Source organism: Ctenopharyngodon idella, chromosome 21 (genome assembly GCF_019924925.1).
Source record: "Ctenopharyngodon idella isolate HZGC_01 chromosome 21, HZGC01, whole genome shotgun sequence".
NCBI lineage: Eukaryota > Metazoa > Chordata > Actinopteri > Cypriniformes > Xenocyprididae > Ctenopharyngodon > Ctenopharyngodon idella.
Window position 1 is genome coordinate 10,362,351 of NC_067240.1, and position 17,238 is coordinate 10,379,588.

The 17,238-nt window shown below is 38.0% G+C and overlaps 1 protein-coding gene across 1 annotated transcript in view; it reads right to left on the reverse strand.

Annotated features, from left to right (window-relative positions):
* The window catches only part of unc5da (unc-5 netrin receptor Da), a 230,914-nt gene that overhangs the window by 62,637 nt on the left and 151,039 nt on the right, over positions 1 to 17,238 (reverse strand). The window contains exon 2 of the mRNA XM_051878075.1: positions 12,397 to 12,597. Within this exon, the coding sequence (XP_051734035.1) occupies positions 12,397 to 12,597 (201 nt within the window). The remainder of the gene's footprint in view (positions 1 to 12,396; positions 12,598 to 17,238) is intronic.

A 17,238-nucleotide genomic window follows, 5' to 3' on the forward strand; every position in this document is an offset into this window, starting at 1 on the left:
GCATCCAGTCTCTAAAAGAGGCATTCTTGAAGAATGGAAAAAGATAGATGTTGCAAAACGTCGCCAACTTGTTCATTCCATGCCTAGAAGACTTGGTGCTGTCATTAAAAATCATGGAGTCCATACAAAGTACTAGATGTAGTAGTTTTTGTTGTGGGGTGTACTCATTTTTGCATACTAATTTGAGTAAAACTGAAAATTGTGTAATCTAAGTTATATTATTATCCTTACTTTCATGTTATAAGTTAAACAGATGTTATATTAAACTTACTCTTGTCCACATTTTGGAAATTGTTTTTGTGTTCATTGAGATATTGTTTAAAATGTTACTTTTCAAAGGGAAGAAGACTCATTTACACTGAGCACTGTACATACACCCTACTTATTTTCATGTCACCTCATTCCAGTTACCGAATTACACTCAAATGTCTTTCTCAGTCAAGTGCTTTACAAATGCTTTGCAAATCTATTCAGTTCAAACATTAAAAAGACCGATTTAAAATAATGATTCATATGCCAAAATTACAGTACTATTGTACTGCGTTTGACCTTGAAAACACTTAAGCTTATTCCATCTGAGAGAGAGAAAAATTTTCCACTTCCCTTTTTTTCCCTTTTCTTCATCCTCTAATTCTTGGTCCCAGCGCATTCACGTATTCCTTCTCTGCTTTCCAAGCAGGCTCTCGTCTTCATCCCTGCTGTACTTTTCACGCCAGATTCAGAGTTGGAGCCTCTGAGAGAGTCAGTGGCAGCTTTGTCAGTCTTTGCTCGCCCATGGTCCTCATCCCCCCTTTCCTTTCTTTTCCTGTTCCAGCATTTGGAGATAGAGCAGTTTGTGTGTCAGTGCCGAGATCTGGCATGTGGCTTGTTGCTGAGTGGCAGTGGAGAGTTCTGGGAGAGATTTGGAGAACCGAATCTGCTTCTCACAACAGTAACAATGTTTCAGCGTCTGGATCGGCACGTCCAGAGATGCCTCATCCAAAGTGTCCTCTCTCTCCTAGGCCTTGGCAGAGAGCAACAGATCTGATCCCTCTCCTACTGCTGGCAGCCGTCGGGCTGCAGCTGTGTGTGTGTGTGTGTGGATATTGTCCGGCTGTTGGCTTTGAGCTCTATCTCAAGCAGTCGGAGATCTGTGCCATCCCTGTGAGCCTTCTGATCCTGTAGACACACAGTGTGTATGCGAGTCTGAGTATATAGGGCCACTTCAAGGATTAACAACCGCAGACGACCGCGTGGACGAGTGATGCTGGTCAGTGCCACATGCGGGAAGCGCTTCAAACTGCATAACGGTTGTATTTGTGCAAAGTGACACTGAAAAAGTGATCAAAAACCCTTTTAGACAGTCTGAGCGTGCTCAGTAACGTCTTGACTGACAGTGCAACTGCTAATCCTGAATCAAAGCTCTTTGTTAACATGTCTGTGAGGAGTCTAAACATTTACGGTTTATAATCCTGGATTGCAGCTACAGCTCATTTTGCTGTTGTTCACTCGCTCATGTATAGAGCATTCAGCCCTAAGGAATCGTAAGGGTATACATTTTTTTCTTTTCCCTTCCTCAAACTTTCTCTTTCAAACTCCTTCTCTTCTGTTTTTTCTGCATCGTCTTTGTCCTTCTCGGATCTCGATGCATCTTGTCTTGTGTCTGTCTTTCTCTGTTGGCGGTAGATGATATAGCGCAGTGGGCTAGCTGTGATCTTAATGCAGAATGCTGGACGTCAATCCCTCTTGCAGTCGCCAAACAGCAGGTGAGGACCATCTCACCCTCCATCTCTTGCTGTGCCCTTCTTTCCCTCCCTCTGTAGTTGCCTTCCAAGTGTCTTCTCTTATCTATTTCCTGTTTACCCATCAGCCCACTGGATGTTCACCATACAGTGACCTTTTAAAGAGACAGTTCATCCACAAAATGAAAATTTTGACATCATTTACTCACCCTGATGTCGATACAAACCTGTTTGACTTTCTTTTTTTTTTTTTTTTAGGTAGAACACATAAGCAGATCTTTCTTAGACTGTTTAGGCTAGGCTTGCTGTGGTAGTCGGTGTTACCGGTGTTACGCAGTGTTCAGACATACACTGATTACATTACTGCCTCCACTGTCGTTTTGCTTTTTTAATACAAATAAAAACCATTTAGTAAAGATGGACAACAGATGCTACAGTTAGGGCTGGGCGATTTTTCAGATTAATTCGAATTTAATGTTTTGCCTCGATTTTATTATTTTTTAAATCGAGAAATCGCGATTTTGAATAAAAATGTTAGCAAGCGTTACAATTAGACATGTTGACAATACAGCAATGATAACCGTATTAGGAGAAGAAAATGATCCGACCACATGATGGCGCCGGCGCGTCTGATTAACCGCTCTCACGTGACGCCTTTATGAACGTAGAACACATCACTATTCTTAAACGGCTGTTCATTCGAAAATGCGTTATAAAAATGAGACGCAGGCAGTGGAATGAGAAAAAAAGGCAAAGTTATTAAATGCGAGTTGAGCTTTTTTTTAAACTTGACCGCCGTGTTTTTAGAATGCTGTTTCATGGGGGAGACACAAGTGCAACACCTAAACATGTCCGCCAAACATAAAAACAATAGGACAAATAGCACAATGGAATGCAAAAACCTGTAAACCTGTTTGATATTTCATGTTTGCATGATGGTGACAGGCTGAAAGCTGCTGTTGTTTTCTGTTTTTACAAAGCATTTGCTGTTAATAATAGCCTATTACTGGTGTTATTTATTGCTATTACTTTTTGGCTAAGAAATATTTAGCATTTTCTTATTTTATATTATTTTTGAGTATATAGAATGTGTTTAAGATAAGTTTGTACAACATTTGTCTTCATATTTCAGGCATATTTCTGCAAAGATATTTAACAAATTGTTTTACATTTACACCATGTTGATCACTTAATGTGTGGTGCGCTTGGAATGGAACTTTTTTAACCAGATTGTTAATAAAGAGAATGTTACTTAAATCATATTGTAGTTAAGTTTTTAAGTCGACTAGTTAAACAGTAAAAAAAAAAAAAAAAAAAAAAAAAAAAAAATCGAAATCGTGAATCGGTCAATCATTCTGAAAAAAATCGAGATTTTATTTATTTGCCATATCGCCCAGTCCTAGCTACAGTTCTAAACTGAAAGTGTTTGCTCTGCTGCATATACAGCACAAGCTGCAGAGCCGCAGCACAGTGCAGTAGGAGTCAGATTTCACTTATGAGATGAGAGTAAGGAGAGATGACTGACAAGACAATGGCGGAGGATTTGGTGCGCAACAGATCCTGAGCATCATTGACATTGTAAAATGTACTGTCAGTACCACCACTCCATATACACAGAGTGCGCATGAACACAAATTTGAGCGAAAGTGTAAAGCGAGCGTGCATTCAAAAGGAATTTCAATAATCTGCATCCTGATAGCGGCTCCCTGATGCCCGCAAATTATATACGTCCCCCACCCCTGGTGTTATCGGTAATATTGGTGTTGTCGCAAGTTTATTTACCAAATTCTATGATCCACCGAATTGTGTGATCGTACACGCAATGTAGTGACGGATTAGTATTGGGATTAGGATTAGCTCAATACAGCCCCTACTAGGGTCACATAATTCTGTGGGTCAAAGAATTCGAGACAACACAGCTGTGTAAATTTCCTCACCATGACATCCCTAGTTTATGCTGCTCTTTTTTGATACTTTCGAGCTCTAAAAAAACACTTTGGAAGATGTCTTTACATATAGCGCACAGGTTATATACACTATTTTATGGTGCTTTTTATGACCTTGATCACAATAAGCTGTGAACATTCTTCAAAATTTCTTCTTTTGTGTTCCACTGAAGGAAGCAAGTCATACAGGATTGGATGCCACATGAGGGTGAGTAAAATGAAGTCTCATTTTTGAGCAAACTACCCCTTTAACTCTTCCTCCTAGTCTTTTCATCCACTTCTTGCATCCTCTCATCCTCTTCCCCTTAAATCTCCGTAATGTCACCCTTTTTCCCTTTCATTTCTCCCTCACCCTCCATCTTTCTCCGCCCATCGCTCCGTTCTACTCCTTAAATCTCTTTTTTGGCAGATCTCTATCGTTATCGCACTGCTAATAAATCTCTCCTCTTCTCTCTTTTCTTTTTTCCTCCCAGTCTGTCTGTCTTTCTTTCTCAGTGGTAGTAGGATCAGAAGCTTTAGCCGTGTGATCTGTATTGATCAGTGAGCAGTGGGGTTATGCTGCTCTGGCTGACTGTTGCTCTGCTCTGCCCTGCCCTCATGCTCTCTTTCAGCCCCTTTTCCATCGCCATGACAACAGGCTGAGCGTTGGCTGGTAAGGAACTTCCTGTGGCAGCCAAAAGAAAACATTGCACTCAGTTTTTTGGATATCTACACACACACACATGATTTCAGCTCTGGGCTACATTAAAGGAACAGTTCACCCAGAAAATTGAGTCATTCGGTCTGATTTGTGGATTAAGTGGTTCATTAAAAAAAAAAAAAAAAATTCAGTTCTTAAGTTCAACTCACTCACTCACACAGCAAAAATCAGCAGTTGGGTGACAATCACATTTGTATTTTGAACTCAAGAACCTCAGTAACTGGATCAATGAATCAGTAAACTGAACAATCCAACTTCCAATTCTAGAATGAATTGATCAGTCTGATTCATTAACAAATTATTCAGTCTGATTTGTGAACTACATCAACTGATTTATAGAAACGGACCCACTCAGAAGAATGATTTATTCATTGATCCAGTTCCTAAGTTCACTCACTTACAGGAGAAAAGTTGTGTTGTAAATAACTGTATAATTTTAAATTTAACTTAAGAACCAGTGTAACTGGATCAATGAATCAGTAAGTTGAACAATTCAACTTCCAATTCTAGAATAAATTAGTCTAATTTGAGAATGAATCATGAAAAAAAAGTTAATATAATAGCATAATATATGCTATTAATAGCAGTTGTGTGGTAAATCATTTTAATTTGAACTCAAAAACCACTATAACTAGATCAATGAATCATCTGATAAATGTACAAATTGTGAACCAAATTAACTGGTTCATTGGAAAGAAATGATTCAAAGGGATGACCTGTCTGCTCTTGCGCTAACAACTCAATGGAGGAGATGATATCAGTGAATAAAGATGTGATTTCAAAATAACTTCTAAGACCTGGAATACAACTAATAAATAATGGCAGAATTTTCATTTTTGGGTGAACAATTCCTTTAACACTACAGTCATTTGCTATCGACTACAGTTATGATATGATTATCACCCCAGCAACACAAGCAACCGACACCTCACGGGCACTGCAGCTCACGAAGACCTATCAAATACATTTTCAAGACGTGCCAGCATAAAAGCAACCGCAGTCCTCATAATTATTAAACAAACCAGCACATTTAATCAGGCACAGATGCACAAATGTGTGATAATGTGTTAGATGTACACTCTCAGTGAACTCATCATGACTGAATTATGAATCGTTGACCGCACATTGAACCCCCAACACCTGAGGTGTGTCTGCAAGGTCGCACACCTGAGCTCTGATCGGCCCACAGACCATCTTCTGTAATCACCCTTAAAAAACACTCATTGTCATTCTTTGTGCTCTTAGCTCACGCACAATGAAAACCAGAAGCATATATATATATATATATATATATATATATATATTCACCTATTCTGTTTTTATAGATGTGCAGAAAAGAGTGGAACAATTAAATTAAGACATCATGACAACTGTAGTCTGAATAGATGTGACTCTCAAATGGTCCTGTTCATAGATGGCAGCTTACATGAAAATGTAAAAAAATTACACAACGTTATTTAATAAAGTTTTACTTTCAAATATTACTTACTGTCAAATGCATTTTTTTTTTTTTTTTTTTTTGAGGAAACTAAGTGTAGAAAGCAACATTTGACTTTGTACACTGAAATTTGTACACGGTAAAGAAATTTAAGGTTAAACTTAAGGTTTGCAAAGTTATTTATTTTTTTTAACACATTATGGAAGACCTTTTCCATCTCAGAGTTAAAAATAATTAATTAATTAATTAATTAATTAATAAAGTAACTGAACTTTATATCTAGTGATTTTATATCTCAATTGTGACTTTATTTCTTCTTTCAAACTTTATCTTCTTTCAAAATTACCTTTTTTGTCCACCTTTAACTTGAGGCAGAACCGAGCTTCATACTATGTAACGTTTTCAATTTAAAGGTGCTCTATGTAAGTTTTTGACTGTACTAAAGCATAAAAATACCATAATATGTTTGCAGATATTTATTAAACATGCTGAGTTCACATACTCGTTTCTCTGAAAACCATTGTTACAGCCAGCTATTTTACTTTGAAAAGTGCGTTCCGTGTCGGAATGTCTGTTTTTGTTTTGGTCTGTGCAAGACTGCACGTTGCCAATTTACCTAATAGTATTTCACCACCCCAGGTTGCCAGTTGGCGGAAAACACATGCAGCGAACTGCAGCCATGGAAGCCAGCGAACAAACTGGGTCAGAGATCGCAGATTCTAACCGACGTAAAAAGCCTCAGCATCCATCTAAAAATCTCTATGAACGGGAGCATATTAAAACGCGATATCAACTCATCATAAATCAATAAATCAACTAATTATCTTACAGCGTGTAAGTCTCCTCGCCTTCCAATGTCAATTGAGCTTGCTTCTGTTGCGTATCGTCAAATTGGCAAGCCGCGAGAGCGTCGAGTCTGAGGAGGAGGGGGCGGGGCAAACAATATTTTGAATTTGGACTGCAGTACCCATTTCAACCACTAGCTGTCATTCCTACATAAAGCACCTTTAAAGTCACCAAGAAATCAAAATGGACAGTCCTTTTTTTTTTATTATTTTGTATCAAATATTGTAGTGCTTATTACAAATGATTTACCTGTGCACATTTTTTGCCCTTGTAGTCTTTATTAAAATTAACTTCCCCTCCAACTTGCAACAACATCTCTTCTTTGTTGATATGTTTCACTGGCGTGAGATCACAGCAATAACAAACCACAACCATCCAACAATCCAAAAAATTCCCATTGGACAAAATCATGTATCATTTTTTCTTGTTTGAGAAACCGGATATTCGGATATACGTCACAACAAGAGAGAAAAGACTATCACAGCTATCATGCCAATTTTGAAGCCATAAAATAACATTGTCATCATTTACTCATCCCAAACCTCCTCCTTTTGTGTTCCACAGAAACAATTTGAGTCATACTGGTTTGAAACAACATGAGGGTGAGTAAATGATAACAATTTTTATTTTTGGGTGAACTAATTCTGAACTAATAATTACAATTGTAGTACCAGGTTTTAAAGCTTGTGTTTATGATCAGTCATCAGTGTTGCATTAGTAGCAAACAGAGCTTTGAATGATGTTGGTAGGGTGATTACTCTGTCCTGGTTCTGCATGATACTGTTCATATGCCAGAGAATCTCAGTGGTGTCCGGCCCTGTTAGCCAGCTCTGCTGTGACTGTGTGTTTGGCCACAGGAAGGAAATAGAGCTGGCTAATTCTGAAACAGACCTGCAAGCTGGCCGCTCTTCCTGACAGTGTTCATCAAACATGAGGCGGTAAAGCCGGAGCTTTCCTTTTACGTCTCTATTAATGCCTGTGATTCTTTGTTCTGGAATCAGAGCCAAACACAAATGCTTGAAATTACACGAACAAACAAACAAACCCTGGGTGATATTTTTGGTCCAGCACTAGTGCAACTGATCCACATAAACCCTTTTTTATTAACACTGGGCAGGTAAAATGGGTTTATTTATCTCCATATGTTTGTCTCCAAGACACATTTTGACCGCATCAACCTCGTCCTATCCCGTACTGTGATTTTACAGTCTTTACCAGTCTTCACAAAAGTGCATCACTTCAAAAGTACTGACAGATTTACCAACCATCCATCCGTGAGCGATTCCATTCAGCCTAGCAGGACAAATAATCCAAGCAGGCACGCAGGCAGTCCAAGGACACCGCTGCTCCTGCTCTCCGAGTTTGATTTATCGGCTTTGCCGCCGGAGAGATGCGATCGGAGCGTATCTGTGCTGGACCGAGGGAGCCTGGTCTTAATCAACGGAGCCTCACAGATGTACAGAGATGATTAGGCAGTCCAACAACCCGCTGAGACTCAATGGTCAATGCCGGGCACGGATAGAAGATCTCTGTAAGTGTGCTAAGAGGAAGCTGAGATAGCAAGCTGGGTGCATGCAACATCACATTTGAGGTGGATGTTTATTTTAGCAGATGATCCGAGATCAGCCTGGGGGGTTTCAGCATGTGAGCTGATGTTATATTTATAAGTAGTAAGTTCCTTCTACTTTGCAATAGGGTGGTGTGGCCTAGTGGTTAAAGATGTGGAATGACAACCAAAAGGCTGTAGGTTTAAACCCCACAAGGGCCAATCCAAGCACAATTGTGACTGTGGCAAGGCACTTAACCCCATGTAACTGCAGGGGGTTGTCCTTGTTATGTGCACCATAAGACCTGTTTCACACTGTAGCGTGTTAACAAAAATGTAACATAATTACAACAATAGGATCATATAGAAAATAAAGTGATTTCTAGATTACGTATTTTCTTTTAAATTAAATTACATAATGTAGAATTTGGAGACTTGATTGTTATGAAATCTAATTTAACAGCAATAAATGGACAATGTGCAATACACCCCCTAGTGGCAGTAATAAAAAAGAAATTCAGTTTGATTGCAAACAAATTAGTATTGTTATTATTTGCATCTTATTATGGATTGAACAGTGAGAATATTAACCCTCTACTTATTGACTACGGTGGGATGAATGTATAGCTAACCACATACATTACCATTCAAAAGTTTGGGTGAAACAGTATAAGCATTAATACTCTGAAATATTATTACAATTTAACATATCTGTTTTTCTATTTTAATATATTACAAAATTTAATTTATTCCTGTTAAGGCAAGCCATTTCTCCATTCTTCAGTGCCATATGATCCTTCAGAAATCATTCTAATATGCTGATTTGGTGATCAAGAGTAAATTACATATAATTAGGGTTGCAAAATTCCGGAATTTTCAAAGCTGGAAACTTTCCATGGGAATCAACGGGTATATATGGGAATTAATGGGAATATATGGGAATTAACGAGAATTAATGGGAATAAACAGGGAATTTGCAAAATTACAGGTTAGCCTATAACAGGGTACTTAAATGTAGTTGAAAAAAAAACATCTTGCAGCATTATTTTGATTACAACAACCAGATTTAATGCAATTTCAGTTAAATTTTTACCCTGCTCATTCCTCACTCACATTCACACACCACACTACTTACTGCAGGGCTATTGAGGCCACACCCCCTGCATGCACTGTGCATTCCCCCAGTCCATAACATGCACATTTGATCAAAAATACAGAAAAAACTGTAATATTGTGAAATATAACCACAATTTAAAATAATGGTTTTCTTAATGTATTTTTAATATACGTTAAAATATAATTTATTCCTGTAATGCAAAGCTGAATTTTCAGCATCATTACTCCAGTCTTCAGTGTCACATGATCCTTCAGAAGTCATTCTAATATGCTAATTTGATACTCAATTATCATCGTTGGAAACAGTTGTGCTGCTTAATATTTTTTTATAACCTGTGATACTTTTTTTTTAGGATTCTTTGATGAATAAAAATGTAAAGAACAGCATTTATTTAAAATAGAAATCTTTTGTAACAATATACACTACCGATCAAAATTTTGGGGTCAGTAATTTTCTTTTTCTTTCTTTTTTGAAAGAAGTTAATACTTTTATTCAGCAAGGATGTGTGAAATTGATAAAAAAAAGTGATATTAAAGTGATATTGTTAGAAAAAGATTTCTATTTTGAATAAATGCTGTTCTTTTTTAACTTTTTATTCATCAATGAATCATGAAAAAAGTATTACAGGTTCCAAAAAAATATTAAGCAGCACAACTGTTTCCAACATTGACAATGAGTATCAAATCAGCATATTAGAATGATTTCTGAAGGATCATGTGACACTGAAATAAATAACACATAACAATTGCTGCAATAAAAATATATTTATTTTACGTATTTACTAAATCAGAATGAAATGAATGCGAAAAATAACTTATTTTATGCTATGGCCAAACAAAATGTTTATATTTATGTTTGTATACGATACATTTTATATAAATATTATAAATTTATATAAATTTCCCAAAATTTCCAATTAATTCCCGTAAATTCCTGTTAAGTTTCCAAATTGGAATATTTCCAAAATTCCCCAGATTAAGTTCCCGTGGAAAGTTTCTGGAAATTTACAGGAAATTTACCCTTTGCAACCCTACATATAATATATTAAAATAGAGCAAGCCAGTCTCGGTTGAGTGGCCGTTTTTGATGCCAGACTGGTTGTTGTCCAGTAGATTGTTATATATATTATATATATATATATAAAATAGATGGTTATGTATGAAGTCAGAATTATGTTACTGTTGAGCAGTTTGGGGTAAGATCATGTGACACTGAAGCCTGGAGCAATGTCTTAACTTCATAAGAATAAATTACAATATAAAATATCTGTTTTTCTATTTTAATATATTATCGATTATTGAAGCTCTGAGACTGGCAAGAGCAGCTTCCAAATCATTAGTACTCATCTTGCTGGATAGGTCTGCTGTATTTGACACGGTTAACTACCAGATCCTCCTGTCAACTCTCACAACAATGGGCATCTCAGGAACCACACTCCAGTGGTTCAAGTTTTACAACATGGCTTTTTCTATCACTGCTATGCTGATGACAGACAACTCTACCTCTCATTCCAGCCAGATGATCTGACGGTATCTGCTTGCATCTTAGCCTGCCTGACAGACATTTCGAACTGGATGAAGAACCACCACCTTCAACTCAACCTTGCAAAGACAGAACTGCTTGTAATCTCGGCCCTCCTATCACTTCATCCATTCAGCTAGGTTAGTCATCCATAACTCTTTCCAAGACAGCCAGGAACCTCAGAGTTGTGATTGACGATCAGTTAAACATCAGTTTACATTTCCAGAATGGCCCGGTCCTGCGGATTTGCCTTATACAACATTAGGACGATCAGGCCCTTCCTATCGGAGCATGCTACACAACTCCTTGTCCAAGCTCTTGTTCTATACAGACTGGACTATTGTAATGCTCACTTGGCAGGTCCTCCAAGCATGTACTGTCAAATTTCTGCAACTGATCCAGATTTCAGCAGGGAGAGTGGTCTTTAACAAGCAGAAGAGGGCACACATCACACCTCTCTTCATCAGTTTGCACTGGTTGCCAATAGCCGCTCAAATCAAATTCAAGGCACTTATGTTTGCCTACAGAACAACCACTACACCACCATACCTAAACTCACTACTTCAGACTTATGTGCCCTCCAGAAGCTTGCATTCTGCAAGTGAACGGCGCCTTGTGGTGTCATCTCTAAAGAGGCACAATATCACTTTCACAGACCTTTACCTGGACTATTCCCTGCTGGTGAAATAGCCTAAATCAACCCGAGCAGCTGAGTCTTTAGCCGCTTTCAAGAAACGGCTCTTTTTCATCAACAATTGACCTGTTAATAATAACACTGACTATTCTCTCTCTCTCTTTTTTAACTTACGTGCAAATTGTTGCCCTATTGTTGATTTGATTGCTTCTGTTGTTCTCCTAATTTCTAAGTCGCTTTGGATAAAAGCATCTGCTAAATGATTAAATGTATTGATATTTTTCACTGTACGCACGTTGATTGAAGCAATGATTGCATACTATGCAATATATTCACACTGGCACTTTGAACTCTCCATCGGAAGTGAATGACTCCTGGTCTACTGTGGATCTAGCTGGAGGATTTTGTCCTCACTAGCAGTCTATTTTAAAGCTTTAAATACAGGTAGCATTTGAAATCTGTCAATCGTCTCAGCAGCTAACAGTTGTCTCTTTTATCAATAACAGATAAAGATGAAAGAAATAAGTACAAAAGGTAAAACATGCATGAAATAAGCCAGGCTGCCTTTCAAATGTTTTTGAATATAAAGCAGCAATTCACGCCTGGGTCAAGTACTGATCCGACAGGGGAGATAAAAGTAAAATTTCACTGTGTTGCATCAGTGGATCATTCCTTTCAGCTGTCAAAATCTGCACCAGCAAACACTAAATGCAACAATCAGTCTCTTTCAAGCTCTTACAGATAGCACACTTTATTTGATGGGGAGCGAACTGAAAGATGAAACGCTGGGAGAAGTTGAGCTGAATGTCTGCTGCTGTAGGATTTGACATTCTGGACACCATTCTCCCATCAGGCACTGCTGGGAGTTTGTATTTGAAAGACAGATAGAATGTGCATTAAAGAGAAGGACAGAGTGTGTGTATTTACCGGTTCCTAGTTCGGTGTGCTCCAAGGAAGTGTGCTGGTTCTGATGGACCCACTCCCCATTGCATTTAAAGAATATCTGGAGGGCGGGCCGGGCACGGCAATGTAGTTTGATGGGGTTGCTCTTGACGATGTATGCATCATCGGGCTCCTGCAGAAAGTGAGGCAGAGTTCCAGACATCGCTGAGAGACCATCACGTGACCCTGCAACAAACATTCAGGAATTAGGCATCAGCGCTAGGAGAAAAGTCCCTGTTTTATTCAATGTGAAGCAAGAACGTCTAACCAAGCAAATCCACTGGGATGACAGCTACCTATCTGCGAGTTCCTATAATCAGACACATCAGCCAGGGCTCCCTGACAGCAAGCTTACTCACTTCCTTAATCGGCCTGTCAATCACTTTCAAAAGCACTCTCAGGTTGGATGACGTTTTCAAACGAGCACCATATGAGCCGGTGATACTGAGAGATAAAGTGAAAACTGCCCTAAAGCAGCTGAAGGTGCCTGGAGAGTATTTCAGCACCATGGACAGTATCCAGTAGACACTCAATAGCATACGAATTTTCAGGACCACAGAGAGCTCCTCTGGGCTCTGTAGCTTCACATTATATTCAGATATTTGCTCTGTTCCAAAACCTAGTGAGCTGCTAATGGAGGCAACATTTTCAGGCACCACATACACGCTTGCCAATGCAAAGGGTGGGTAACTTAATTACGCTGCCTGCTAAAATACCTCATTTTTGACTGTCCTAAGGCAGCACCATGTTTCCAGGAATCCCACATTCACTGTAATGATCTAAGCGGAAACTTAAATTTAAAATGGTGGATGAGATGGCAAAAATGTTGATTATAAATAAAGTAATATTTCAATATTAAGGGGCTGTACACACAAGTTTTTGCATTTCACTGTGCTATTTTTCCATTCTTTTCTATGTCAACATGCGCTAGACAGATGTGTTTGACCCGTTGTGTTTGCGTCTCACATCTTTTGCAGCATCTCGCACATGACACGGCTTTCTAAATATGAGGTTCTTAGGTTAAAAGAAGTTCAGCTTGAAAAAAATGCATCTCTAGATGTTGCGTTTTTTTTTCCATTCCACTGACCTGGGTCTCATGTTTTTAGCAAATTCTGGGATGACAATTGTAGGTGATTATATATTCTATTTGGCTATAACATGGGAAATATATGTGACAGTTTAGTCAGTTTCTGTGAACATTTGCTGTCACAAAGAGCTGGACTAGGCTGATCTTGTGGAATTCTGGGTAAAGCTCTCACTTCATATCAATCTGATATGTAAAAGGAAAAAAGACATTCAATATTTCTGTGCTTTTTGTTTCATAAAATCTTTTTGAACCTAATTTTTAAACCCACTTATGATTGTACTCAAAACCAAAATTGTTCCATTCTATACAAGAAAACCATAAAATATCATAAATAATAATAATAATAATAATAATAATAATAATAAAAAATAAAAAAAATAAATCTGTGCTATGGTTAGCACCAGTGTTGGGGATATACAATATTGCGTTACTCCCTAAAAAAGTAAATAATTGCGTTACTTAGTAATTTTTTTAATGGAAAGTAATGCGTTACACCTTACTTCTGTGTTACTTTTTCTCACCTTGGCTGAGTTTGCTTGTTTTTTGATAAAAAAAAATAATATATATATATATATATATATATATATATATATATATTTGGCAAATGTAGAGGTCCTTTTACACCAAAATGCAGGAAAAGAAAGTCTTATTTCTTTTTATTCATTTTAAGGAATACTGTTTTTGCGCAAGTGAGATGAGTAAGAGCCCATCCACAAGGAGATGCGTTTAGGTGTATACGCAAAAATTTTGTATCATATTGGCATTTCGTCCAGACGGACCTGGCATTTTGGGAGCCTGAAACCGCTATTTTTTGAAACCGGGTCCCAGAATGGATAAATCTGAAAACAACACCCTTGCGTTTTCATGTGTACATGTGTAGTGATGATGTCATCACCCCACGTCTCGACCCTAGTCAGACACCGCTACGTCACGTAACAGCAACAACAACAATAGCGGACTACATGCTTGTGTTCGTTCCGTAGAAGCTACCAAGCCCATTATCTTTACTAAAATAAAGCTTCATTTCTAAGTTTTCCAAAAGTTGTATGCAGCGTGCAAGGTTCATGCGCATGCTCCAAGTCTTATTCTCCGTTTTTAGTGTATCTCTGTGGCAGAATTACAGCACCACATACTGATCTGGCATGTATACTACATTGTTTTGAGTCGGTTTCAGTGTGTAAGCAGATATTTCTTGAGACAAGGGGGAAAAAAGATCGGATAGGGAAAGCTCTGGCTTCGTGTGGATGTAGCCTAAATGCATGCTCACATTTAGTCTGGATCTACATTAACCATCATGTTTACACAGCGCACACAACAACTCTGCACTTACTCACAATTTCTCTCAACATGGGGACAGGGGAGGTGTCAGTCAAATGGGAAAAAGTAACTTGCATTACTTAATTGAAAATGTAACTTTATTGTAAATTTAAAATGAATAGATTACTAGTTACTTGAAAAAGTAATCTGATTACATAACTCACGTTACTTGTAATGCATTACCCCCAACACCGGTTAGCACATATACTCTTGAGCTGCGGTAGTCATGAAGATCTTTCTCTTCATTTTTAGTTTTAAGGTGCTTTATTGGCAAGACAAATATTTTTACATTTGTATTGCCAACGCAATTACAGCATTGCTGCATACAATTGAAACAGTGCAAAATGGAAATACTACAAATCTACATGACAAAGAAATATAAAATGGATGACATTAAAGAATGAAATTATTATTTTTTTTATTATATTGATATAATTATGATGAGAAAGAACAATAAAAAAATTGTGCTGGAGACATATACTGTGCTTTCCTCATCTTTCTCTTCTCTTTCTCCCCCAAAATTACCTGTAACCCTCCACTGTATCTGTCAAATAAAGAGTCAAAAGCCCAAAAATCAAATAAAAGTACTGTAAATCTATAATAAACTGGCTATTAAAAACTGGAAAACTGTTCTGACATGCCCCATGAAATCGACCACGTACGGGTGTGAAATTCCATTTCACACAGGGATATTTGGAGAAAGATTTAGGGTCTAAAAGTGTCTCGTGGATAAAAGAGCCACACAAGAGTGACAGGAGCTGAAATATCCACAGTGATTCAAAGCACACAATGATTTAAAGCACTCCTCTCCCTCGCTCTTCATGTTTCTCTCGTGCTCACTCTCCATTTCTCTTTCTGTCACTGCGCGCACACACACACACACACACACACACACACACACACAAAGACTCTCCCTCACTAATAAAACTGTCACAGACGTAATTGGATGGGATATTTTGGAAACGATTTTCCCTGACTGAAATCTTAAGCATAATAGAGATTTCTGTTGACTTGTAATCCTTCCCTGGGAAACTTTATGTGTGTGTGTGTGTGTGTGTGTGTGCACAGGTGCGTAATCCTCTGGCAAACATACCTGATTCATCCTGATTAGAATGAATAGAGAAATGCCTGCGTGTGCTGCTCACACTGAGAAAATCACAGCCCTCGCACCCGCCCCTCCTTCTCTCACTGTCTCTCTCACACCAGAGGACAATTTTATCACTCAAGTGTTTCTTTCATAGCTCGGTAGGCTTAAAGTCAACATGTACTTTTCTAATATACATTCCTGGTCTTACTGTGAACACTTCATCAGCGCATGTTATTTTCCTTAAAAATTGTGCCTTTGTAATCTGTCAGCAAAATGTTCCACCACTAACATAACATTCCTTTTAGGCTGACATCACCTAGGACACCGGGATAGGGAACATAATGACAAATAACTATTTAACCCTTTCTAAAATCATGTCATAATAGATCTATATACACTATTATGTATATAGATCTATTATGCAGCATAACTGATTTCAACATTCATAATAATTAGAAATGTTACTTGAGCACCAAATCAGCCTATTAGAATGATTTCTGAAGGATCATGTGACACTAAACTGGAGTAATGATGCTGAAAATTACCAAATGATGTATAGAAAACTTGGTTTTGGAAAAATCAGACAACTTTTTGAATCTATTTGGCATCTTGGTAAATCTAAAGCACCATTTTGGATATTACTGAGATCTCTTTTGAAATTATTAAATAATTTGTAAAAGAATATATAGGAGAAAAGTCTCCATTTGCCCTCAATTTCATTTTAGTGCTGTCTAGGAGAAACAACTGAGATACTAAAAGGATTCTGAAAGCGCTCTTTCCATCTTCCACCTCCATTCCTCTTCGTTCCAGACATGTAAACAGAACGCACATTATTTTCTATAAAAGAATTAATGGCACAGTGTCTTGTTTGTATCATCCCAATGCTTTGTGCTCATGCTTCTTTTTAGAATGAATCCTCCCACACACAGAGCACCAGGTAGGAGTGTGAACACATCCATATTCACAAACATGCACAAACATTTTGGACCATGCAGTTCCATACTGTAATGTGTGCTAATGCTATTTTTTGCACGCCCACAAACAAATGTATTCACATTTACAAGCAAATACACAATTGTGACACGCTCACATTCAAGCGCACACATTTGGACTCGTACTCCACACGCTTTTATCCAGCCACCATCACAGATGTTCAGGAGTGCTTGACATGATGGCAGTCTGATGAAAGGGAAAAATAGTCATCCGACTGAGCCGCAGATGAAAGGAAAGAGAGAAAGAGTTGGGGGGAGGGAAAAGGAGTGAGAAAGAGCAAATGGGAACGGGTGGAAAAGAGCTTCTTTAGACTCGTGGACGTTGTCACATCGGTATGCAGACT